Raw genomic sequence first — 26,856 nt, forward strand, 5'->3', positions numbered from 1 at the left:
ACACACACACACACACACACACACACACAAATGCAAAAAGTGAACCACAAACCTTCTGTCCATCATTCAGTGACCAGCTGAAGGTATATTTAGCCACATACAGACCTAGTGCTGTATTTAACCACACACAAGCTGTGAGTGTATATCCGAACATTAGATTACCTCAGTCATGAGAGAAACTGATGTGGGATTACTCGATTAGTGCTAATATGTGGTGTGTGATACAGCTAAGAAACATTAGCTATAAAGCAAGTACGCCCTAGCAACAACGCATGGGTAAAAAATAACACAGGTATTGTTTTTATGACTATTCACAATCATCATTTTGCAAATACCAATATCATTAAACCCCCAAGATCAATAGTTTACTTTATGCTTATAGAGGGTTTGCACTTATTTCAGGATTTGGTCAGTTAACCGGATGTGCGGACATATTGGTGATACTCTGAAGTGAACAACAGCATGGATTGCACGGTTAATGTACTACTGAATACGTTGTTCTGCTAATTTATGCTGTCTAAACCATCTAAAAACGTGTGAAAGCTGCTAAATCATATAGAGAAGGGCTTAGTAAGCAGGGAAAGGTGCAATATTTTGACAAACTAAAGTTTATAGGTAGTAAAGATACATACGAGCAGTATTAATTAAGATATTAGACTAATATTTTACCTATCTGACTGGAAATGATAAGAACAAACTCGAATGTTGTCAAGGTTCTTGCCCTGGAAATCCTGGTTCAGTCTGGCCAACCACAAACGCCTTTTGTTTCTCAGACAGCTTTTTGCACTCTTCTCCTTGTATTGTTTTTGGCTGTCTATAGTACTCCAAATGTTTTTTCCGGTACGACCGATTAGTACAGCCCAAAACATGATAATAATTGACTATTTTCAGCAGCAATAGTCAGCAAAATATGCGAGTTTCGTTTGGTTCAGTGGCATTGTTTACATTCAGTAGTCAGTGTGATTTTTTATAAAAATGACCGCAAAATTGCACACTAAAACAAACTTAGGACACAACTAGTGCAGTCAGATTCATGAACATAAACAATATGACTCTTTTGAGTAATTTCTTTAAATTAATAATAGAGTGTTTTCACAACGAGTCATCGGTCGGCCATATTGGTGGCACTGAACAGAAACAATGCCACTGAACCAAACAAAACTTGCATATTTTGCTGCTGAAAATGGTCAATTATTGTCATGTTTTGGGCTGTACTAATCGGTTGGACCGGGAAAAACATTTGGAGTACTACAGACTGCCAAAAGTTATAACAAATCAAGGAAAAGTGTGCAAAAAAACTGTCTAAGGAACGAAACACTGAACCAGGATTTTCAGGACAAGAATCTTGACAACATTCGAGTTTGTTCTATTGTTCATTTCCGGTCAAGTAGGTGAAATATTAGGCTAATATCTTAATTAAAACTACGAGTACGTATCACCTATTACCACCTATTAACTTTGGTTGGTCAAAATATTGTGCCCTTTCCAGCTTACTTAGTCCTTCACTATATGATTTAGCAGCTTCCACACATTTTTTCTATTTTATTTAGACAGCATAAATTAGCAGAACAACATATTCAGTAGTACATTGTAATCCATGCTGCTGTTTACATCCGAGTATCGCCGATAAGGTTGCGCATTTGGGTAACTGACCAAATCGTGCAAACCATTTATATTGAAATATTGAATTGAATCAAAATTAAATTGAAAGGTTGTGAATTATTTGGAATTGAATCAAACTGAATCAAAATGGGCATCAAATCGAGAGCTTGTGAATCCTAAGTGAATTGCGAAATTAGATTCAAAAATCTGTTCACAAGCACATGCCTCTTATACCACAAGTGTGGATGGAAGTATGTTAGGGTGTGTTTCCTCAAGCACAACTATTCCCATAGTGCTTCTGGCAGACATGAACAAAGTACACACTTCCTGAGCAAATTGAGTTACCAGCTCTTACTGCTCAATCCACCAGTTGGCATGTTCATATGTGTGTGGCAGAAATGTTAACAGGTGCGTCTATAAGTCTGTGACGGGGGACACAAGGGCCCAGAGCTCATGCATAAACACACAAGACAGCTAAAATAAACTGGGCGAACACACACCGCTGTGTCCTGGAATTTCTCAACTCTTTGTCAGTCAGACCTACTAACCATGACCTATGACCTGGGCTTAATACGAGTATACATCATAATTATAGCACCCAAACACAAACTTGACAGAGCTTAGAGTCCCAAATTGATCAATGCTTGCATTAGCTGTAATCACACCTATCAACTGCAAAGTGACCAATCAAAACAGACCAGCTGGAAAATACATTTTATAGAATTTCTGGATATATGATTACACTTCTATCAGTGGCACAAAGTTCTCAATGTGTGTCTGTGTGTGTGCACTACTCAAGAGCTGTCATTTATCATCTCATCAGGGAAATCAAGCCAGATTGAGCTGGATAATAATCAACCACCAGCCGTTCCCTTACACAAACACACACTTATCCTCTACCCTTTGGGAGTCTGCGTGAATGAAAGGCTAATTGGGTAATTAAGAGATCCAAGTAAACACAACACACATGTTCATACAGATGTACACGGATTAATTAAGATACGTATTACCCCTCAAACTTTCTGAACACAAACATTTCACACATAAGACACACATACACTATTTTCTCTCACATTCTTGTCCCTGATATGCAGAATGGTGTGACGGACCAACAGCTGTGCAGGGTTTTCTAGGTCATGGAGGAACTCACAACCACTTTCAGTCTACGCAACGTCACAAATGATATACCCCTGTCAAGCCATGGCTGATTACAGATGACATTAGGTTTAATTGGGTTAAAAAGAGAGAACGAGTTTGTGCGTGGAACAAAGGAAGACTATATATTTGAAAATTTGTGTGATTGTGGGTCCACACGTAGAGTAAAACCTGAAATCAAACACATTGTGTGAGGAAAATAGTTTAACAAACATACTAAATTAAAAAAATACCAAGATCTCAATAGAAACGCAATCATAAATCATCAATCGATTATAAATCGGCCATATTGGCGGCACTGAACATAAACAATTCCAGTGAACCGAACATTTTGCTGATTATTCCCCCTGAAAATGGTCAATTATTGTCATTTTTTGGGCTGTGCTAATCGGCCAGACCGGGAAAAACATTTTGAGTACTATAAACTGCCAAAAGTTTTAACAAATCAAGAAGAAGATTGGAAAAAACTGTCTGAGGAACAAAATCCGTTTATGGTTGGCCAAAATGAACCAGGATTTCCAGGGCAAGAATCTTGACAATATTCATGTTTGTTCTGTTAATTTCCAGTCATGTAGGTAATATTAGATTAATATTTTTGATAACACTGCTCATACATATCTTTACCACCTATTAACTTTAGTTTGTCAAAATATTGCGCTCTTTCCTGCTTACTAAGTCTTTCTCTATATTATTTAGCAGCTTCTACCCATTTTTTCCATGGTTTAGACAACATAAATTAGCAGAACAACGTATTCAGTAGTACATTAACCGTGCAATCCATGCTGTTGTTTACATCCAAGTATCGCCAATATGGCCATGCATCCAAAGTGTGACCTAAGTGCAAACCCTCTATAGAAGTCAATGTAAAGTCAGTTACTATGCAGACCAACAGAACAATAATTAAATGTATTAATGTTTTAAATGAATCAAGCATTCTTAATTATTTAAAATGATATTGTATTATTTTAAAATAATAATAGTAGCCTAATACAACCCAAAATCATTTACATTGCGGGAAGAAAATGTCATAATAAACATAATAATTCATTTCTAAATTAAAATGTTAAATGCAGACAGGTTTGTATGAGGGCTAGGAGATTTAAAACACCAATATCTCAACAAAAAAGTCTATTGAAAGTCAGTTGCCTCACCTGAGTGTTGGAAGTGCAGTCGTGGTTGTGATGGTCTCCATGCGTCTGTTAGAGGTGCCGCCAGTGAAATTAAGCAGAAGAGAGCCAGCATCCTCCTCATGGCTGTCTGAGACACACACACTATGTGACTCTGGCACGGAGTAAGCACAGTCTCTCTCTTTCTGTGTGCTCTGCTCAGAAATATCACACACACAAATGATGTCTACCTGATGTCAGCATCACACACCTCTGCGTACGTGTGTGTTTGTGTGAGTGCAGTGCAGTGTAATATAATCCTGCTCAGGTCAGTGTTGCAGCAAAATCCTCTGTTGGTCTGTCTTCTGTTTATTATTATTATTATATTGCCGGTTGAATTTCTGTTCTTCTGCTCCGTTCACTGTTATTGTCTTGCCCTCTGCATCTCTCTGCATCTTTTAACTCTTTATGATCTCTCTCTTTCCTTTCAGTCGTCTCTTATCATTCACTCCTTTCTTTCAAACACTCCCCTGCTGGGAAGGAGGGAACTGTCCCAATTGTGCCCACCCCTCTCTCGCTCTCTTTCTTTCCATCCCTCTCTCCCTCCCTCCCTCTGTGTATATCTTTTTTTAAGAATAAGACAGCTGCTGAATGTGACTCTCTCATAGGATTCAATTGCATAATGGCAGTTGAAATCTCATGTTGGTTTTCCCTCTTTTCATCTCTCACCCTCACTGTCTTGTTTATGCGCACACACACACACACACACACACACACTCAACACACTCCAATTAGATCTAACCGCATCAGAATTAATGCTAGCTGAATCAGGTCACATAAACAATTAACAAAAAGATCAAAAGAATAAGAAAATGAGAGAGTGAAAACCCCCATTCCCCCCTGGCAGACTTCACAGCACATTCACACACACTCATACTTGTTTTCATTTTTGAGGGGACAATATAGGCATAATTTTTATTCTGTACAAACTGCATTTTCTTTAAAGTATCCCTTTACCCTAACCCTACACCTAACACTCACACAAAACTTTCTGCTATTTTAGATTTTCAAAACACTTAATTCGGTATGATTTATAAGCTTGTTTCCTCAGGAGGACCTAAAATGTCCCCACAAGGTCAACATTTAATGGTATTACTATACTTGTGGGGACATTTGGTCCTCATAACGTAGTAAATACACACACGCACACACACACACACTGAGGGAATAGTTCTTCACTGTATGAAAATATCACTGAGATCATCAGAGATGCAACTGTGTGGATTTGACGCCCTCTAGCGACGGATAATTGTTTAATACACTTCCCCTCATTACGAGAAGTAAAATGAAGAAAACTCGCAAATAATAAGACGACACCGTGTCACTTTAACCCTGTAAAATGACAAAGATGTGGCTTGTATTATTCTGAAGGGGTTTGTTTTGTGATAATGACTGATCAACTGTATCTATTTCCGCTTATTTCACGCTATACTTAATAAATAAACACGTGGAAATGAAACATTGATTTGAGTTGAAATTGCTATCCTACTAATATATTAACGTGCACACAAATAGAGCAACAACATTAGACTACAATATTAGCTGCTTTATACATTTTTATAGGGCTACTCATCTGAATCCAGGTAATTTTTTCTATGGATAGCTAGCTAAAATACATTAGCTACCAATATAACCGTCAAATTCAAATTAAATTCCCTCTTTTCCGTGTTTCTTACCTGCTATACTTGTTCTTCTGAGGAGATGTGCTCTTTCTTGTCTTCCAAAACTTCTGTGGGTGAAGTCAGATAAAATAGGCTATCAGGTAAAATGGGCCGAATACGGTTGTAGCGTCATGTACTGTCATGGCCAAAAGTTTTGAGAATTACATAAATATTGGAAATTGAAAAAGTTGCCGCTTAAGTTTTTATAATAGCAATTTGCATATACTCCAGAATGTTATGAAGAGTGATCAGATGAATTGCATAGTCCTTCTTTGCCATGAAAATTAACTTAATCCCGAAAAAAACTTTCCACTGCATTGTTAAGAAGGCTTCAGGGCGTCCAAGAAAGTCCAGCAAGCGCCAGGATCGTCTCCTAAAGAGGATTCAGCTGCGGGATCGGAGTGCCACCAGTGCAGAGCTTGCTCAGGAATGGCAGCAGGCAGGTGTGAGCGCATCTGCACGCACAGTGAGACCAAGACTTTTGGAAGATGGCCTGGTGTCAAGAAGGGCAGCAAAGAAGCCACTTCTCTCCAAAAAAAAAAAAACATCAGGGACAGATTGATCTTCTGCAAAAAGTATGGCGAATGGACTGCTGAGGACTGGGGCAAAGTCATATTCTCCGATGAAGCCTCTTTCCGATTGTTTGGGGCATCTGGAAAAAGGCTTGTCCGGAGAAGAAAAGGTGAGCGCTACCATCAGTCCTGTGTCATGCCAACAGTAAAGCATCCTGAGACCATTCATGTGTGGGGTTGCTTCTCATCCAAGGGAGTGGGCTCACTCACAATTTCGCCCAAAAACACAGTCATGAATAAAGAATGGTACCAAAACACCCTCCAACAGCAACTTCTTCCAACAATCCAACAACAGTTTGGTGAAGAACAATGCATTTTCCAGCACGATGGAGCACCGTGCCATAAGGCAAAAGTGATAACTGCTTGGGGACCAAAACGTTGAAATTTTGGGTCCATGGCCTGAAAACTCCCCAGATCTTAATCCCATTGAGAACTTGTGGTCAATCCTCAAGAGGCGGGTGGACAAACAAAAACCCACTAATTCTGACAAACTCCAAGAAGTGATTATGAAACAATGGGTTGCTATCAGTCAGGATTTGGCCCAGAAGTTTATTGAGAGCATGCCCAGTCGAATTGCAGAGGTCCTGAAAAAGAAGGGCCAACACTGCAAATACTGACTCTTTGCATAAATGTCATGTAATTGTCGATAAAGCCTTTGAAACGTATGAAGTGCTTGTAATTATATTTCAGTACATCACAGAAACAACTGAAACAAAGATCTAAATGGAATTGAGCAGCAAACTTTGTGAAAACTAATATTTATGTCATTCTCAAAACTTTTGTCCACGACTGTATACTGCCGCTCAAAAGTTTGATCAGTAAGGTTTTTAATGGTTTTTAAAGGCGTTTCTTATGTTCATCAATGCTGCATTTATCTGATCAAAAATACTGGAAAAATGTAATATTGTGAAATATTATTTCAATTTAAAATAACTGCTTTCTATGTGAATATATTTTAAAATGTAATTTATTCCTGTGATACAAAGCTACATTTTCAGCATCATTACTCCAGCCCTCAGTGTCGCATGATCCTTCAGAAATCATTCTAATATGCTGATTTTTTTTATCGATGTTGAAAACTGTTGTGTTGCTTAATATTTTTTTGGAACCTATGATACTTTTTTCAGGATTTTTTGATAAATAAAAGGTTAAAAAGAACAGCATTTATTTAATATAGAAATGTTCTGTAAAAGAAATTAATACTTTTATTTACCAAGGATGTGTTAAATTAATAAAAAGTGATAGCATATAGATTTACATTGTTAGAAAAGACCTATATTTTGAATAAATGCTGTTCTTTTAAACTTTTTATTCATCAAATAATCCTAAAAAAAGAATCACATGGTTCCAAAAAATATCTGGCTGCACAACTGTCTCCAACATTGATAATTCTAATAATAATTTTAAAAAAATCAACATTGGATCACAGGAATAAATTGTATTTTAAAGTGTATTCAAATAAAAAACAATATTTTATATTGTAATAACATTTTGCAAATAACATTTTGATGAGCATAAGAGACTTCTTTAAAAACATTACTAGTCTTGATCCCAAACTTTTATGCTGCAGTGTATCTCTTTACATTTTTACATTTTTACAGCCAATCACAATAACTGATCTTGCATTGTTTCTTCAATGCTTGTTGATGTGTAACAATAATTTTGATTGGTCTTGGGTTAGTTTGGATTGACTTTTTTTAATGCGGGCAGGGCAGAATGTTACATGAAGCTTGTCAGATAATTTATGTAAGTGAGTCTGATATAGTAAATTTTATTCATAATAAGGCTACTAAAGCAATTATAAGTAAGCTTACCAACAAAGCAAAGGTTTGTGAACAGTGTTTTTACACGCTCTTTCAAAAAAAAAAAATTGAAAATAAAATAATTATTTTTTGTGAAATGCTGGTTAAAATAAAATGGGCTGCACACACACACACACACACACACACACACACACACACACACACACACACACACACACACACACATGAAATGTTAAGTGTTTTTGTTTTGTGTGTGTGTGTGTGTGTGTGTGTGTGTGTGTGTGTGTGTGTGTGTGTGTGTGTGTGTGTGTGTGTGTTTTGTCAAAAATGTTCTAATCTTTAACAAAACGTTTGACAAATATTTGACAAGCATACACACAAGCACACAAAAGACACTAGTGCACAGAAAGACACGCCTATACATCAAGAAACTCATGCTAATTTATAAAAAAAATATCACTATATCTCATGCACAGCTTATTTGATGAAGTCATTTTACCAAAAACCTTGTTTTTATTGTTGTAATTATTTTTGTATAATTATTTTAATTCTCTTTTATATGTAAATCACTTTAAATTACCATTGTGTATGAAATGTGCTACATTAATAAACTTAGCTTTGCCTTGTCTATAGCACGTGTCCAAAGATTATGGAATAGTGTTCAGTGTCACAAGGCAGCTGGATTGAGAATACACCTAAATATTCAGTACAAACTAATATATTTAATTTAATATCAAAAGTAATGAGCATAAATGCAATTTAATACTACAGTTCTATATCGATTAAAGAATGGAAATTCGAACTAGAATTATAGTGACTGGCCACCAGGTGTCGATGTTGTATAAATATAGTTTTTGAGATTTGAACTGTTGAACAGTTTAAAAGTTTATATTTTGGTTTTAGTTTTTTAATCGTTTATTTATTTATTTATTGCCTTAATTTCCACAGTGTCATTTACAGTGCTTACACGTTGTAAACATCATACAGTAGGCCTATAGTTACACAAACAAACAATAAATAGCCTACATACATACATACATACATACATACATACTTACATAGTGGGTAGAAACTATTATTATTATTATGTAGTTTATTTTTAATATTATTATTATTTTATTTATTAATTAATTTCTTTTTTGGTGTCTCAGTGGAACACGAAGAAGACACTAGAAGTGGAGGTGCTTTGATCGACTGTATTGAAAGTGAGGATGTATTGTACTGCACTTGATGTGAGAGGTTGTTCGTGATGTTTAAAAGGTTGGACAGCATCTTCCTCTTGGTAACCACCTTCAGCGAGTTCATTTTAGTCTCCGGGACAGAGCCTGTCTTCCTCAGCATTTTCTCTGTCCTGTTGGCACCTTCCTCTTTAATGCTGTTTCCACAGCACACCCTGCATAGAAACAGCACTTGCTACCACAGACCGATAGAACATATTTATTAAGGTACTGTAGAACTGCATTTGTTAAATGACCCTTTTTAATATTACAATGACGTTTTAATTTTTTTACGTTATTTTTTTACAATGCTAAGTGTTAGTATGTATATACTATTAATTGTAAAAATGTAATAAAATATAAATTAATAATGTATTATTTTATTTTATCTTGTTTTAGTTTAAAATTTACGACTCTGAGAACGCGCAGGGCATTGCGCGCTCCCGTACCGCCAGGCCGGTTTCCATCAGCTGTCCGTTTATTCATCTCTCTCTCTTTCTGTGCTTCCCGCCCACACACGTGCTCACCTCTGTGCTCTGATTGGATGAGCAGGAAAGCGATGAGCTCATATTGGTTAAAAATAGCTTCACGCGCTGGGGCTAAAAATAGGCGCATATATAAACCCAGGCGCTTCACTGAGACTCGCTGCATTTACGCAGCAGTAGCGGGGAAGGTTGAAACTCTCTGAGAGACAGACAGACAGACAGACAGAGAGAGAGAGGGAGATTGCGAAAGGGCGGCGGCCCCCCTTTCTCTCGGTCCCGCGTCATGGCGCAGTCTTTCACAAGAAAGACAGAAAATGGCAAGTTGTTCAGTTTTTCAGCCAGCCCGGGTCTGGGTGTTGCCCGCTGGGGGGTGGGGGCTACATGACTGTTTCCTTCCTTCCTCAAGAAGTCATGTTTTTTTTCTACTTCTTCAGTTAAATAAAAGCAGGCTGTGCTGTATTGCATAATATCCGAGAATTATCCACTACACTGTCATTAACCATATTGGTAAAGACAGTTTGGAGAATTTCATCACGCTGTTCTGAATCCAGGATTATCCTGTGGGTGGCAACTCAAAATAATTCCAGCTCCTCTTCACTAAGTTTTGAATCAGAAAGCTCTCTCAACATTAACTGGAGTGCAGAGGCTTAGTCATCAGCGTAAAAACAGAACATACTGTTCACTGACAAAATGAAAGCCGGATTTCAACTTACTTGGTGTAAACGGTGCTAAAATTCTGAAATGTAAAAATAGTTCCTGATTTTAAACCAGGAACTGACTTGAGTTGTGTATTGTTTGCGTGTGAGAAATGTCTGGTGATTTCAACATTAATGAAACAGCAAAAAATCTTCTCCACTTTTCCTAAAATCAACCTTTTGTGTTTTAGAGAATAGGCAAAAATTTAAATTATTTTACTCACTCTTTTATTGTTACATACAATAAAAGTATACAGTGACCATAAAAATGACTCATACAAGAAGTCCCTTCAACTTCTGGGTTATATTTCAAGTCATACATTAGCTTTGTGTGAGGAATGGACCAAAATGTCACCATTCACTAATAATCTATTATTATGGAAGTTGACACACCTATGAACTCTGTGCACGTTTGCTTCTGCAAATAGCCTCTGTGATCACCGCAACATCCGTTTCAGTGCAATGTTTGGAAATTATGAGTAAATTAAACAGAAAAATTACATCTCGAGGATGTGTCACAACACGACAAAGACTAAATGTTGCAATCCACCTTTGCGGTTTTACTGTTATGAAATGTTACATACAATATACAATAAACTAAAAAAATTACGTTTACTACCCACCTTGTTTTTCCTGTAAGAGCGGGTGCGGCCATTTGTAAATTTTATGGGTCTGGCTTCCGCTTCTAGCTATTTCTAGCTGTACAAAAGAGCTGGTTTTGCTGCATGATGCTGCAAATTGGTGTGTCGTACCATGATAATGTATTATCTTAATTATGAACACATTGGTTTGTAATGCAAACAATTTTATTATTAGCGCATGAAGAATAAGGTGGATAGTTTTATATATATACATTTGAAGTCAAAAGTTTACATACGCCTTGCAGAATCTGCAAAATGTTAATTATTTTACCAAAATAAGGAATCATACAAAAGCATGTTATTTTTAATTTAGTACTGACCTGAATAAGATGTTTACATATAGTACACAAAAGAAAATAATAGTTGAATTTATAAAAACACCCCATTCATGTAATAGTTGCATATGAATTGCACAGTTGTCCTCAGTGTGAAAAGATGGATCTCAAAACCATAGTCATTGTTGGAAAAGGTTCAAATACAAAAACTTCTTAGAAATTCAACTATTATTTTCTCTTATGGACTACATGAAAACAAAGTTTGCTACTACCACAGTTTCCTAGGGAGAATAATATGCCAAATTTTAGCAGAAATGTACAGGCAGTAAGTGTGCATAAAGTCAGTTGATGTCTCTAATTAACATGCTTTTATTTCATGAAAAAAAGAGAAGTGTGAAGATTCTTCAAAATGCCCCCCCATCTCCCCCTCCCCTCATTTATTTACATTCTGCTAGTTTCTGAAGGTTTACACATGAACCTCTTTCTCTCTCTCACACACACACACACACACACACACACACACACACACACACACACGGTTGCTCCTTATAGAACATCTTTTATTACACAAGATTACCAAGTCTAGTTTACAAATACGGTTTCCAGTCCTGAATGTGTGTACATATAAATACACACGTTCATATGTACAGGTATGTATACATATCAACCCCCCACCCTCCCCCCATGCCCCTTTTTTGCTTTAAAACAGCCACTTTGTACTTTCATTCTAAAATCCCAATCTTGCCCTGGTCTAAAAGAAAACCTTAAAATTATTCATACATACATACAGAAACAATCAAATTCAGCCCTGTTTCATGTTGCGGGAAAAAAGCCCAGCATATGAGGGTCGGGCCGAAGTATTGATTGGCAGCTCACAGGATCACACCTTCCCGATCAGCATTTGGCAGATGGGCAAGCTTGAATGATACCACAAATTCAGGTAAAGCATCAAAAAAAAAAAGTCCCATTTGTCCAAGTTCTCTTAAATACTGATAAACATCTCCATGACTAAAAATATAAGACCAAAAGGGGAAAAAAGAGACAAAACAAAGCTTTTTTTTCCTGGGATCTCTTTCCCAAAAGCATTTGGCGAATGTGAGGGGGGTGTATGACTGTGTAAATAGGAGTGCGCCCCTCACACACACTCTTTTTGAGCCCCAGTACAGGCACAATGTCCAATGGCGAGCATTCACAGCAGACAGCATTTGTTGGACTTCTTTCCCCTGCGTGCCTGCAGCGCCGCTCTAGTGGCCATTTCAAACACCTCCCGGACGCCATCTTTTGTTTTGGCTGAGCACTCCATATAACCAAACGCTCCGATCCGATTGGCCATGTCTCTTCCTTCCTCTGCCTTAACAGGCTCCTATTGGACAGTCAACACAAAATATGCTGTCAATACAAAATATCTGTGCATTGATTTTATAAAGTCAGGTATATTTGAAGCAATCGCCAACAATACATTGTACGGGTCAAAATTATCGATTTTTCTTTTATGCCAAAAATCATTAGGATATTAGGTAAAGATCATGTTTTATGACTATATTTAGTCAATTTCCTACCATAAATATAGCAAAACTTAATTTTTGATTAGTAATATTAATTGCCAAGAACTTCTTGGACTTTAAAAGCCATTTTCTCAATATTTAGATTTTTTTGCACCCTCAGATACTAGATTTTCAAATAGTTGTATCAACCAAATATCAGAATGTCCACCATAGATCAATGAAAAGCTAATTTATTCAGCTTTTAGATAAGCTATACATCTCAATTTTAAAAAATTGACCCTTATGACTGGTTTTGTGGTCCAGCATCACAAATACTTTAAGTTTCTTTACTGAAACAAGGAAAACTAACAACTAATTATCCTAAAAACACCCAACTGAAGATTTTCTGTTCGAATACACTGTTTACGTGTTTACCTGCTTCATCTTGGTCAGCTCCCTGCGTGTGTGTTCATCATTCCGCAGGTCTTTTTTGTTGCCGACGAGGATGATAGGAACATTTGGACAAAAGTGTTTCACCTCAGGTGTCCACTTCTCTGGAATATTCTCTACACAGGAGTCAAACATCAAAGGTCAGTTTTAATTAGAAAATGGGAAAGATTGTGTCACTTGACACAAAACAATAGACCAAAAACAGTATCTTTACCTAAACTGTCAGGACTGTCAATAGAGAAGCACATAAGAATGACATCAGTGTCTGGGTAGGAAAGAGGACGGAGCCTATCGTAGTCCTCCTGTCCTGCGGTATCCCAAAGAGCAAGTTCCACCTATTGAATAAAAAGAGACACTGAGCTCATTCAGAACATCCCAAACTATTAGGACAGATGGAGGTGCTATTAGCATGTTGAGCTAAATAAGGAAAGTGAATCAGGTCAATATTTTCACATTAAAGCCACTTCCAAGAACTCCAAGGCTTATTTAGCCTATTAAACTGGGTTTTGAGTTTACATGTGAACACATGGTCCTCCAATAGGCAATAATTTGACCTTAAATCAACCAAACCAAAAGCATCTGTATTATACAACCCATTGTGTTTTTTAAATGAGCATTAAATTGCCTCAATTACAAACAGCTGGAACAAAGTTATGCACATTGTATTTCTCAAGTGTGTTTTGCTCACCTGTTTGCTGTCAACCTCAATGTCGGCGACATAGTTCTCAAACACCGTGGGGACGTAGACTTCGGGAAACTGGTCTTTACTGAACACGATAAGCAAACAGGTTTTACCGCACGCTCCATCTCCTACAATCACCAGCTTCTTGCGAATCGCTGCCATTCCTATAAAAGACATACACACACACAGTTAAACACTGCAGCATTTTGCTGCCAACATAGCTATAATGTTGGATACTTCATTTTCCAATGGCAATACAAACTCTAATATGATCGCTGCTATTTGTGGTAGTCCTCTACCATTATAAAGTACTGTAAATACACACCAACCCGTCCCTCAGGCCCAGTACTCAAAGCCACACAGGGTTCAGAGACTTCAGAGTCCTCAGTTGACTCATCACAACCGATGGTGACAGCCGACAAGCCTTCAACAGAGTCATTTCAACATGACCAGAGCAGAACCAACCCATCCGATCGCATCAACGTGACACGGCACTTCATTTTCTGATCCAGAACAGCCGTTTAAATAGAGGCAGATCTGGAAGTGTCTGCTAACTGGGCCAGATGTCTTTGAAGTGCAAGCTGCACCCCAGTGGCCAAGATAAAACTGGCAGCTACAGAACAGAGCCCACATTATTGATGAACAGGCCTGTGGCGATGAGAGCGGCTCAGATGGACAGTAGATTAAACACTGACACACACACAGAGCAGCACAGCTAAAGATCAAAGTGTGAAAACCAGTAGAAGAGACAAAGCCTCGGCACTACAGATCAACTATTGGTTCTATCTTCTATATGGCTCACTATATTAAAACGTACATCCCTAACTTCAACATGTCTACCTAAAATGAAAAACAATGTGCATTATGCAATGCTGTGCTGGCTGAGGGCCTGCGTAACAAGCAAGGAAGCTCAACACCTGAAGATGAATCAGATGTTTATCAGAACCTCCTACACTAATATTCTCATATCCTCGTGGAACTTTATTGGGTTGCATGTGGGGACTTGACTTCTGGGACCTCCTGGTAAATGCATGGCAACAGTAAGGTTGGTGAATTATTCAAAGTGATACTGATTAGTCTGGACGGCACCTGTTGGGCCAATGAACCTTCCTCCATTCATTAAAAGAGAACTTTCTCTATAAGTCTGTAAAATCACTTGACAAGTACATTCATATTGATTTACCCTGAAATGTCTTCCACTCATGCTGTCATGGAAAATGTAAATAAGGCCCAATGGGAGTTTCAAACCACTGTATGGGATTATACACCCATATTAATAGGAACATTACTCACAATGACTTCTAACGGTCACTGGGAAAATTTCATGCATCAAAATGAAAGCCTGTTACTATATCATTGCCAAATGAAAAAAAGCTTGGGTCATTATGTCTAAATGCCTGTAATGTTGTTTCCAATTTAAAACATTGTTTGTGACATCTTACATGATCATCTCACTTGAACACAGCTAAATATTGTTCAATGCTATACTATATTAATACACCCCACTTAGACTGAACTACAGCAAGTCATGGGAAATGACCAGAATAAAAAGATAAAGTTCTTTGTGCTAGCAAATAAAACAATGCCAAAGTTTATCTCAGAGAAATTTACACACATTCATTTTAAGTAATCCGATAACAGAGGCGTATGTAAAACATATTATAATTAGTTTATGAATCATGTGCTTTTTTTTAGATTACCATTTTTTTTTTATTCAAATAAATATTGAAAACCACTTAAGAACAATGACAGTTACAGATAAATAAAATCATTAATCCTCCAGTTACATCTAAATCTGAGATTATACGCGTGTCTGGTTTGAGCTTTAGCTCTCCGGTTTAAATCAACAAAGACAAACAGCTTCCACCACATATATAACTGTTACCGGTAACATCGAATATATTCACAACCAAACACTTGGGTGTAAACTTTACCGCTTTCCCCACACATTTGAAAGGTATTATCTATATATAAATACCTTGAGAAATCTTTAAACGGTTTTAAAAATCTGGACGCCGAGGCTGAGCTGCTACTCCCGGCCGGCGGTTGCTTGCGGAAGCGGAGAAATGGTCAGTCGCTGAGCGCTTAGCTTTCCATAATATCAAAAAAGTAGTTTTAAAACAACCATTCCGCGGCGAGTTGAGCTTATAAAGTTTGTAATAGCTGTATAAACACAGAGACGTGAAGAAAAAGTAATCTTACTTGTAGTTTAGATGGCTAGCCGTTTTGTTTTAAACCAACGGTGGAGCTCCGTCGCCTTTTCTGTCCGATACAATAAACCGTTGACGAGCGCGCGCACAGCGCGGGCATTCAGAAGGGGGAAGGGATTGCGTGCACGAGCTCGAGCCACGCCTGCGCGAGCACGTTGAAGGGAGTTTATTTGGCGGTGGATGAATGAGTCATTATGAGAGACGGACCACCCTAACTACCGTAACAAGGCAGTTTTGTGTTATGAAGTTAAAAACTAAAACTGTGAATGTCATTCATGAAGCAAAAGGGGACTTTCTCAGCCTGAAACAGCCCCTAACCGTATAAGCATACCGTTGAATAGAAAAAAAAGTTTCTTTGGAAACTAAAAATCAAAATATATCACCTGAAATGTATTTAGCATAAAATATTATCTTCAACAGTCTTGTTTTAGAAAGCAACGATTAAGAAACAGCGTTTAGAAACAGAAGGTAACGTTAATCAACTTAGGACATAGGACTTCCCTTAAACTGGATGAGCTCGAAAGAGGAAAAACTATGATGGTGTGTGTTTGTTGCGCCATCTATCGGCATCTGTGCTTTATTACAATACCTTCAGTCCACCCGTTAAAAATGATTTATCCCCAAAACAAAAATGTACACTGTTTACTCACCATTATGTTGTTCCAAACCTGTACGACTTTATGTGGAACACAAACAGAAATGCTAATCAAAATGACAGTCTTATAGTCACCATACACTTAAAAAAAAAATTGTCATCATTTGATATGATGAAAGTGAATGGTGACCAAGTCTTTTTCCCTACAATTTCAATGTGTGCTGCAGTAAGTTATATGGCTGAGTGGTTCAGGCTGAGTAAATGACAGAATTGTCATTTTGAGGAAGGTGATGGATATATTGTGGCTCCCGCCTCCAATTGTTGTAAAACATAGTAAAGCTCATGCAAAGCCTTTGTTAAATGCAGTCATGCCAGGTTTTGTTGGAGATAAAAGATAGATAATTAAGGTGGAAATGTATTGTAATCAAGAGATTAAACAATAATCAATAATCTGTCATTTTAAGGTCATATACACACAATACACACACACACACACACACACACACACACACACACACACACACACACACACACACACACACACACACACACACACACACACACACACACACACACACATTTGTGTGTGGACATTTCACATAAAAGTTATTTACATATAACCCACAAGAGAAAATAATAGTTAAATTTATAAAAATCACCCCATTCAAAAGTTTACATATGGTTGGTTTTTAATACTGTTGTTACCTGAATGATCCACAGCTTTGTTTTGTTTAGTGATAGTTGTTCACAAGTCCCTTGTTTGTCCTTAACAGTTAAACTGCCTGCTGTTCTTCAGAAAAAATCCTTCAGGTCCCACAAATTCTTTGGTTTTTCAGCATCTCTGTGTATTTGTACCCTTTCCAACAATGACTGTATGAGATCCATCTTTTCACACTGAGGACAACTAAGGGACTCATATGCAACTATGAAGGTTTGAAAGCTCACTGATGCTCCAAAAGGAAACACAATGCATTAAAATCTGGAGAGTAAAAACTTTTTGAATTTGACGATCAGGGTATATTTAACTTATTTTGTCTTCTGGGAAACATGTAAATATCCTCTGTAGCTTCAGAAGGGCAGTACTAAATGAAAAAATATGATATTTAGGCAAAATAAGAAAAATGCACACATTTTCATTCTGTTTAAAAGTTTACACCCCCGGCTCTTAATGCATCGTTTTTCCTTCTGGAGCATCAGTGAGCATTTGAACCTTCTGTAATAGCTGCATATGAGTCCCTCAGTTGTCCTCAGTGTGAAATGATGGATCTGAAAATCATACAGTCATTGTTGGAAAGGGTTCAAATACACCAAAAAACAAAAGAAAAACCAAAGAATTTGTGGGACCTGAAGGATTTTTCTGAAGAACAGCAGGCAGTTTAACTGTTCAGGACAAACAAGGGACTCATGAACTTTTAAACAGGGTATTTTTTTATAATTTAAACTATTAATTTCTCTTGTTGACTATATGTAAATGTCTTTTATGTAAAATATCTTATTCAGGTCTCTGCAAGGCGTATGTAAACTTTCATTCCAGTTTTTGGAACTGTTGGAAAACTTTTGAATTCAACTGTATTTATACAGTATATCTACACACACACACACACACACACACACACACACACACACATACAAAATACCTTTATGTTTGGGCTATGTATGTATGTCATTTATAGTGATTCTGTTCTTTTGAATTCTGTTTTCATCAAACAATGAAAACACTTAAGTGACACTTAAGACTGAAGCAAGGACTGCTAAAAAAAAAAAATCACCTTTCCCATAACAGGAACGCATTACATTATAAAAATATATTACAATAGAAAACTGTTCTTTTAACCAGTATTACTGTTCTTGAGAAAATTAACATCCTACAGACTCCAATAAATGGTAAATACACAGAGACATAAACACTAACAAATAATGTGAATAAAGCACTGATCGATTGTTCTGAATCAATAAGGTCCTCTGGGACAGGTGTGCTCTTCATTCAGTCTTTATTACAGATGGAGAGAGATCAGAAAATTAGGCTGAAACCTGAATCAGAGAGTAAGACTGTGAGAGAAGCATCAAGGCTGAAACCTAGGAACCATGAGAAAACAGATCAACAATTACTAGTTAAAAACCGGAAAAGAAAAAAAAAGGTTAAAAATATTAGTGAATAAACTCAGGAACCCTAATCAAAAATCATAAACAGGTTTCTCAAGAGAAGAATCTGCATTAAATGAAACTCAAGCCACGTTGTGTAGACAATCTGTGTTTTATAAAAACAGGTCCATTATGCAAGCTCATAATTTCGAGTGCAACACTCTTATCAAAGCCAACACATATAGACAGATCATTAAAGTACAGATGAGGAAAAGGGTACAACAGGGGACAGAATCAGATTCTGTATTGCTATTATCATTTCAAACTATTTGGAACAAAAATATCTTTGAAATGACTGTATCTGACTCTCTCCTCACTATGCCTCCACCTATGAAATCATCATGACTGAAAACAGGAAATCAAAGGGCCATATCCTTATCAATGACAGTAGAACCTTAAATTAGAGATCACGCATTCTTTGAAAAGTCCCAAATTTTGCATAAACATTCTTCATCTTTAACAATCCTGCCCTTGATGTTCCAGACATTCTTTTGATGCTGTTACATCAGTAAGCAGCAAAAGTCCCATCTTCTGCTCAATAAATATCAGGAATCTTGCCTTGTTTCCTGATACAAGGCCAAAAAAAGAAGAAAAAGCCCAAACAAAAAGAGGCAACCCATAAACATTTGTAGAGTCTTATACATAAAAACTGAATCCCATCAACCATTAGAGCATTTAGTCAGAAAGGATACTTCCCAAAAACCTTACACAAGAGGCCAGAGGGAGAGAAGATATTCTTTTTACAAAGCAGAAATACTGGAGCACTGCAGATGCTATGTGTCAGGCTAGTCCAGAAGTTTTTGTACAGCTGAAAAACTGAGTATGGATGTCTTTGTCATTTAGTTTGGGTAATTCATTTAGTGGCAACTCCTTGTTATTCAGCTCCAAGATAATGTGTGTGTGTGTGTGTCTGTGTGAGATGTCTCCAGTAGCATTTGTGATTGTAAGGGTAACTCTGCAGGACAAAAAGGAGGATTGTGTGTGTGTCTTTTCGTGTTAAGAATGGGTCGGAGCATCTTCAAAACTTATGATGCTGGACTCCTGTTGTCCCGTAGGATTTTGTGTGGTGCTGGGTGCTGGTGACAAAGTCTCTCGGCTTGAAAGGAGAGGAGTGTCTGTTCGCACCTCCTCATCTTCGTCGTCCTCCTCATCTTCCATGCTGGGCCAAGCCGACTGGTCCTCCACACGCTTCAGACGCTCATTCAGAGCTTTCAATGCCAGTTGCCTGTGGGGGAAATTTAAAGGAAAATTAAATATTGCTGTGATTGGCCAATAAACATATATGGATACATCAAAAGTGAGAACAATTAAACTGGTCTATGTCAAATCTACTTCCTTTATTAGCTCTAGGGATTCACAATATGGTGGTACCATTGGTCACTGGTCGATATAACAGATTTGTTTTAAATGTACTATAAAATTTTATAAATTAAGTTAAAAACATGAAAACATGTTGAAAATGTACAGTGTTGAAGTACTAAAACAACAAATGGAAGCTAAATAGATGCATTAAAAAAATTAAGATGACAAAAGCATTTGCTAAAATTTGCAAAACAAACTAAATAAACTGTATTTTTTTTTTAATCTTGGCAATTTTTTTTTTTACATGCTTTTATTTTTATATTTTCAGTTTTCATATCATTTTAAATTACTTGGAAACTGAATTCATTTTAATTCAAAATATTAATAAACACTTATTTTAAATGTACCAAACAATTTATTAAATAAAGTTGAAAAATCAAATGTAAATATTAGATGAAAAATGTAAATTTAGAAAATGTATAGTGTTGAAATACTAAAATGACAAATGGAAGCTAAATAGATGCATTAAAAAATAATTAAAAATGACAAAAGCATGTGCCAAAATTAGAAAAACAAACTAAAGGCTTAATAATTTTGTTCAATGCGTTTATTTTTATATTTTCGGTTTTCATATCATTTTAAGCTATTTGGAAACTGAAAAAATTAAAATAAAATTTAATTCAAAATAATTATAAATAAAATACTTTTTAAAGCTTATTTTGGGTAGTTTCATAAACAGTTTGACTCACCTTATTCACTGTCAATTCAGGCAAATCAAGGCTCTAATATGAAATTAATAATGAATGTTGCTTTTACCCTGATGAAAGGGAAATCAGCTTCTTCCTTTCACGAAAAACATTAAAAGCTTAGCCAAGATGGAGGAACAGCTGATCATAGCTGTTACAGGGATAACATTTTTTAGCAGCAGAGCTACTGCAAGCATTTTTTAGTTTTGGAAATCCATTTATCTTTGTTTATTTATCTTTGCTGAAACTTCCGCGTCTTTAGGAGAGCGCGGGTCATGGTTGCTTAGCAACGGCATACGTTACAAGTTACAGAGCGCTTTGGAAAGAAGGAGAAAGCGGCGCGCCTAGTGTTTTCCACACGTTTTTAGGCGCGACATGTGAACGGTCCCTTAAATTCGTAGTGTTTCCGCGAGTTGTGGCACCTGACAAAGCACCTGTTTTTGGTCAGCAGCATCCTTTTTGTATCCAAAATACTTCCATATGACCGACGTTGCGTTTCTTTTTGCGATCAAATCTTCCATTTCGGCGCTTTTCTCCCGTCCCGCGCTCATTTCGCCATGCGCACGCAGAGACTGCATGCATGAAGTAGGTGAAGCAACGTGTGCATTGTAGTTTTTAAAGAACCTTTAAACATGAGTTAATTACTATATTTTAGACAAATATAGATCCGTGAATAGAAAGTTTAGAAATATAGAAAGTACATTTTTAAATCAGACACACATATTTTAATTTTTTTTGCCCTGCATCGTGACTGCCGCGATGTGACTATTGCGCATGCGTACATCGCGATGACGATGCTGAAACGATCTATCGTGCAGCCCTAATAGAAGCATTAAAATAAAAAAAAAACAAATTTAAAATGACAACTACATAATTGTAGTTTAAGTCTTAGTAATTTTGTTACATGCTTTTATTTTTGTTATTATATTAAATTTTTTTATATGACTAACTCAAAATATTAGTAAACACTATAAATGTATATAAATAATATTAATGAGCTAAACAAAGTAGAACAAAATAAATTTTTATACCGTATTTTTATACCATACATTCAAAATATGTGATTACTAATCTCAGTTGCATTTAAAACAATTAATTTTAGTTTCTAATTAGAAGAAATAGCATATTATATTAATATCAGCAATGCCAGAAAATCAAAACATCAGTATTGCTAACAATTAAATCAACGTACCTCCGCCTTTCTGCGTCTTGTGGGTCTGTGCCTGGTAGGCTGATGGTGATGGAGGACGGAGCCCCGACATCATATCGCTTCACCATCTTACGACAAACTTTTATCTTCACAAGGGCAGCGTGCACAAGCCCGGCTATGAAGCCAACGGCTGGCTGGAGTGCCTCTGGGAAGAACGAGGCGAAGGCAAAGTGGTCCGACATGTCTCCACGCCCCCTAGGGTGCCTCTGGTAGAAGCGCAGGTAAACCCACCCGGACAAAGCGCCGTACCCGCATGCCGCTAGTGGAGCTGAAGTGTCCAGCAGCCCCGCAAGCCGCAGGACAGCTATTGCCAGCAAAGCCAGCGCCGGGGCGGCTTTCAAGCGCACTTGAGGAACTCGAAGCACTGTGGTGTCTCCCGCAGTCTGCTTCAGCGCTACAAGAACGCCCCCCAGAAAAGCAGGTGCGCCATATACCCGGACATCAAACAGGTAGTCCAGGTCAAAGGTCGTAGCGTAGGTAAGAAGATAAGAGAGTGCAGATAGGAGACCGGCTGCTACGTTTACCACAGCGAAGAAGATCAGCAGCTCCAGGGCTCCCCATAACGGCTCCAAAAGCCGTCCGGCAACCATCACAGTCGCAATGTTCACCACCACGCCGACAATGTGCTGCTCTACAACGGCGTGGGTCAGAAGTGTCCAAATCCAGAAGTTTGGTGGGAAAAGGAAGCCGGGTGTGACGCCAAGCAGGTAAGGGGTGTTAGCAGCCCATGAGAGCAGGTACATCAGGATCACTGTGGCACATATGGACTTGACCACCACGCTCGTGCTCGCGAGTGCACTCAAAAAGTGCTGCCGTGCCACTGGCAGGTAACGGTTCATCCTGACGGATTCAAGTCCTCAGTTGTAAGCGCTCCGAAAATGGCAAGCCTAAGAAATCAGCAGCTTATGTAAAAAAATGAGGGACACAACCAGGAGATGAAACCCTAACATCAACATGCAAGCAGTGTTACCTCATCAACAGAGGTTTTGCAAGGATGAAGATTGTGGAGAGAAAATGACAGAGCAACCACACACTGGTCTTACAGGTGATTGCAACACTTGAGGTGAGATAAGTAGATCTTAACCTCCTTCAAAAAACAAGAACTGTCGGTTTAAATAGTGTTGTTACCTAGTAAATAATACGAATAATCTTATGTTCCAGTATGTATACAAAATACTTCTAAATACTAAAGCTACAGTGAGGGTAACTTTTCTTGCTAAATAAGTAGTTGACCTTACTGACCAAACATTATTTTCACTATCTACCTGTTCAGGTTTTCCTGTTTCTTAGTTGTTAATACATAATTCATCACTTATGCGTTTCTATCAGGGTCACCTGATCTACTCTACCTGTTTATCAGCACCGTCTGCTAACACTCCATAAACCTCACCTCCTCGATTTAAATTAACACGCTTTCATGTCAGTTTGACAGTCTCATGTCTTATATAAGTCTTTCGGTCTTGGTTCAGTCACTTGCCGTTTGTTTTATGGGTAAAACACGCGAAGAAAGGCGAGTTATGAACAGCTTTCTCTCCGGTGGCATGTCCTCTCAAACCGGCCTGGAGTCGCAGTTCAGTCCGGGGATTTCCTCTCTCAACAGGCCTCCAGGTAGCAGGTTTGAAGCCAGTAAACGTGAATCCGAAACGAGCGTACCGGCTTTTCTTTTTATTATCCGAACGTCGACATTTCTTCTATATTAAGCTTGTGTTTTGTTGTTTGAGAGTGTGGCGTTTCCAGCAATCAGCCACAAAGCACAAACATCAGATTTGCAAACGTCACCGTTCAGCTTTGCGACTGGGCGTGTCGTTTACGGCACTGTTAGCTAAGACTGATGGGAAATGAAGTTTTTTTTCATGAACGCTAAAGCAAGTCGTTTCTTTTTAACAGCTGCTTTCACCTATTTCTTAAAAATGACCAGTATTTATTCTTATGCTACCAGTAGTATTGTTTTTAATACTAGAAATACAATAGTGACTGGTAGCATCAAGTTGATAAAAGTAGCCAAATTATCAGTGTTGGGGTAACGCATTACATGTAAGGCGAGTTAGGTAATCAGATAACTTTTTCAAGTAAAGTAACGCATTACTTTTTAATTTACATGAATATATGAGTTACTTTTTCAAATAAGTAACGCGAGTTACTTTGTTTTCCATTTAGTGACAGACAGCTGTTGCAGAGACGTTGTGTGTGTTGTAAAACATGATGCTCACTGCAGTTCTAAACTAAATGTCCTCAAAATAAAAACTGTGAAAAGAAAAGTCAGAATATGACGCAAACCTGGAATAATTTAATTTGTTAAACAACACAGATATCCTTTATATATTTAATCCCTTTTTATTAACCAACATCTTTGTTTGCGATGATCCAATTAAGCCAGGGTTGGGGAACCTTGATCCTCAAGGGCCGGTGTCCCTATAAAGTTTAGCTCCAACCCTGAAAAAAAAAAAAAATACCAACCTGTATCCTGAATTCCTTGATTGGCTTGTTTAGGTGTGTTTGATTAGGGTTGGAGCTAAACTGTGCAGGGACACTGGCCCTCGAGGATCAAGGTTCCCCACCCCTTTATTAAGCCATACAAGCAAACAAGCAAAAAGTTTAGTTTAGTTAAACATCACATTTGTGTTACATTGCTGAAGTAAGAGTGTTGAACTTTCTTTTCCTGCAATTAGTTTGAGCTGTGGCTTCTATGGTACAGACATGAATTTACATTTCCTTCATCCTGAGGCTTATTCATTTTACTTTTGGGCTTTTACATTTGCCGAAAATAAAACTTTGTATACATTAAAAAGTCAGGCCACAAACTCAATACGTTTTAGGGAGTTGCGCAATATCATAATGCCCAACAACACTGATAATTATTCTTTTGCTGCTAGTCACTATCACATTATAGTGACACATAACTTTTCCATTGTTTTTGTGTTGAAGGCTGAAATTGTGTTGAAATTCACTTGAAGGCTGAATTTTCATGAGCGAGATTCAGTCAGTGATTCAGGGCTGGAGTCTGAGGGCTGAAGATTTCCCGGCAGATTTCGCAATACATTCAAGTTGGTCACTTGCCCAGAACATTTGGTAATGTTGGTAACCTGATGATTACTATAATAGCTATTCATACAACACTACTATGTATTCTTTAGTGACCAACTATTTAACTATTCCTAATAGCCACTTGCTTCTAAAAATAGAAACTGATTACAGTAATTAAAATAGCGATGCAATTATTCAACAATTGTTAAAGGAAGATATGGAATGAACAGAGCTGGGTAATTACTTACAAATTAGGTTAGTATGGTAGATAACTTATTGTAATCCGTTACTGATTCCAAATTACATGGCAAAAATTGTGGTTAGTAACATTTTTGGTAATATAATCACACTACTTTTTAATTACTTTTAGATTACTTGTATATCAAGTTGATTTAACATCATATTGATATAATAATACAAAGAGAATGAAAATATATTCCATTAGTTGTTATTAACAACATGAAGTGAATTTATTTATAAAAATGACCCTGTTCAAAAGTTTACATACACTTGATTCTTAATACTGTGTTGTGAACTGAATGATCCACATCCATTTTTTTAGTGATAGTTGTTCATGAGTCCTGAACAACTATCACTTTCTATGTTTTAAACTAAAACCTGCTGTTATTCAGAAAAATCCTTCAGGACCAACAAGTTCTTTGAATTTTTTTTTTTTTTTTTGTGTGTATTTGCAACCTTTCCAGCAGTGACTGCATGACTTTGATATCCATCTTTTCACTCTGAGGACAACTGAGGGACTCATATTCAACTATTACAGAAGGGTCAAACGCTCACTGATGCTCCAGAAGGAACCACAATGCATTAAGAGCCAGGGGGTGAAAACTTTTGAATTTGAAGATCAGGATAAATGTAACTTATTTTGTGTTCTGGGAGACATGTAAGTATCTTCTTAAGAGCAGTACTAAATAAAAAAAAAATACATTTAGACAAATATTTGAAAAATGCACACATCTTCATTCTGTTCAAAAGTTTACACCCCTAGCTCCTAATGCATCGTTTTTCCTTCTGAAGCATCAGTGAGCGTTTGAACCTTCTGTAATAGTTGCATATGAGTCCCTCAGTTGCCCTCAGTGTGAAAAGATAGATCTGAAAATCATATAGTCATTGTTGGAAAGGGTTCAAATACACAAAAATCCTGAAAAACCAAACAATATGTGGGACCTGAAGGATTTTTTCGGAAGAACAGTAAGCAGCTTAACTGTTCGAACCAACAAGGGACTCATAACCAACTATCATTACAAAGAAAAAGCAAAAACACAGCTTTGGAGTCATTTTAAAAAAATCAACTATTATTCCCTCTTGTGGGCTATATGTAAACATCTTTTGTGTGAAATATCATATTCAGGTCAGTAATAAATAAAAAATAAAATGCATTTTGTATGATCCCTCTTATTTACAATAATTAACATATTGCAGATTCTGATTCTGTGTAAACTTTTGACCTCAACTATATGTAATCATGTAATCAATAAAAAAGTAACTGTAGTCTGACTACAAGTATTTTAAAATATAATGTAATCAAATTACAAGTACATAATCCAGATTATAATCAGTTACTGGGCAGCCCTGGGACTGAAAAAGTACCTGTAATTAAATGAATATTACTAATCACTATTAGAGTAAATCGTAGTCTTTTAAGCAATACATGTCAAACACCTGTCAAATGACATTACAAACTAAAAGCATTGTCCTATCTAGTCCACTAGATGGCAGACAAAACTCATCTCACACTGAGTAATATGACACTTCTTCAAGCCC

General features: G+C 37.2%; 3 protein-coding genes across 5 annotated transcripts in view; all 3 read right to left on the reverse strand.

Moving 5' to 3' along the window:
- sema3h (sema domain, immunoglobulin domain (Ig), short basic domain, secreted, (semaphorin) 3H) overlaps window positions 1–4,343 on the reverse strand; it is a 32,283-nt gene extending 27,940 nt beyond the window's left edge. For both annotated transcript variants that reach the window (XM_073819330.1, XM_073819329.1), the window contains exon 1: window positions 3,909–4,343. In XM_073819330.1, coding sequence (XP_073675431.1) covers window positions 3,909–4,008 — 100 coding nt within the window. In that variant the 5' untranslated portion in view covers window positions 4,009–4,343. The remainder of the gene's footprint in view (window positions 1–3,908) is intronic.
- Window positions 4,344–11,100: 6,757 nt separating this feature from the next.
- rhoab (ras homolog gene family, member Ab) lies at window positions 11,101–16,162 on the reverse strand. Of its 2 annotated transcripts, none has more exons than XM_073819917.1 (5): window positions 16,051–16,162; window positions 13,855–14,012; window positions 13,381–13,501; window positions 13,152–13,282; window positions 11,101–12,595 (listed from the first exon to the last, which is right to left on the reverse strand). In XM_073819917.1, exons 2-5 carry the CDS (start codon window positions 14,008–14,010, stop codon window positions 12,422–12,424), a joined length of 582 nt encoding a protein of 193 aa, XP_073676018.1. In that variant the 5' UTR covers window positions 14,011–14,012; window positions 16,051–16,162; the 3' UTR covers window positions 11,101–12,421. The 2 variants fall into 2 exon arrangements, with proteins under 2 accessions (XP_073676018.1, XP_073676019.1); XM_073819918.1 differs by lacking the exon at window positions 16,051–16,162 and adding an exon at window positions 15,827–16,026.
- A 2,726-nt stretch (window positions 16,163–18,888) lies between these two features.
- On the reverse strand, window positions 18,889–23,847 carry tmem115 (transmembrane protein 115). The gene is made up of 2 exons (XM_073819087.1): window positions 22,036–23,847; window positions 18,889–20,020 (listed from the first exon to the last, which is right to left on the reverse strand). Exons 1-2 carry the CDS (start codon window positions 22,890–22,892, stop codon window positions 19,792–19,794), a joined length of 1,086 nt encoding a protein of 361 aa, XP_073675188.1. The 5' UTR covers window positions 22,893–23,847; the 3' UTR covers window positions 18,889–19,791.
- Between the last annotated feature and the right edge of the window lie 3,009 nt (window positions 23,848–26,856).

The sequence above is a fragment of the Garra rufa genome, chromosome 15 (assembly GCF_049309525.1).
Source record: "Garra rufa chromosome 15, GarRuf1.0, whole genome shotgun sequence".
Taxonomy (NCBI): Eukaryota; Metazoa; Chordata; class Actinopteri; order Cypriniformes; family Cyprinidae; genus Garra; species Garra rufa.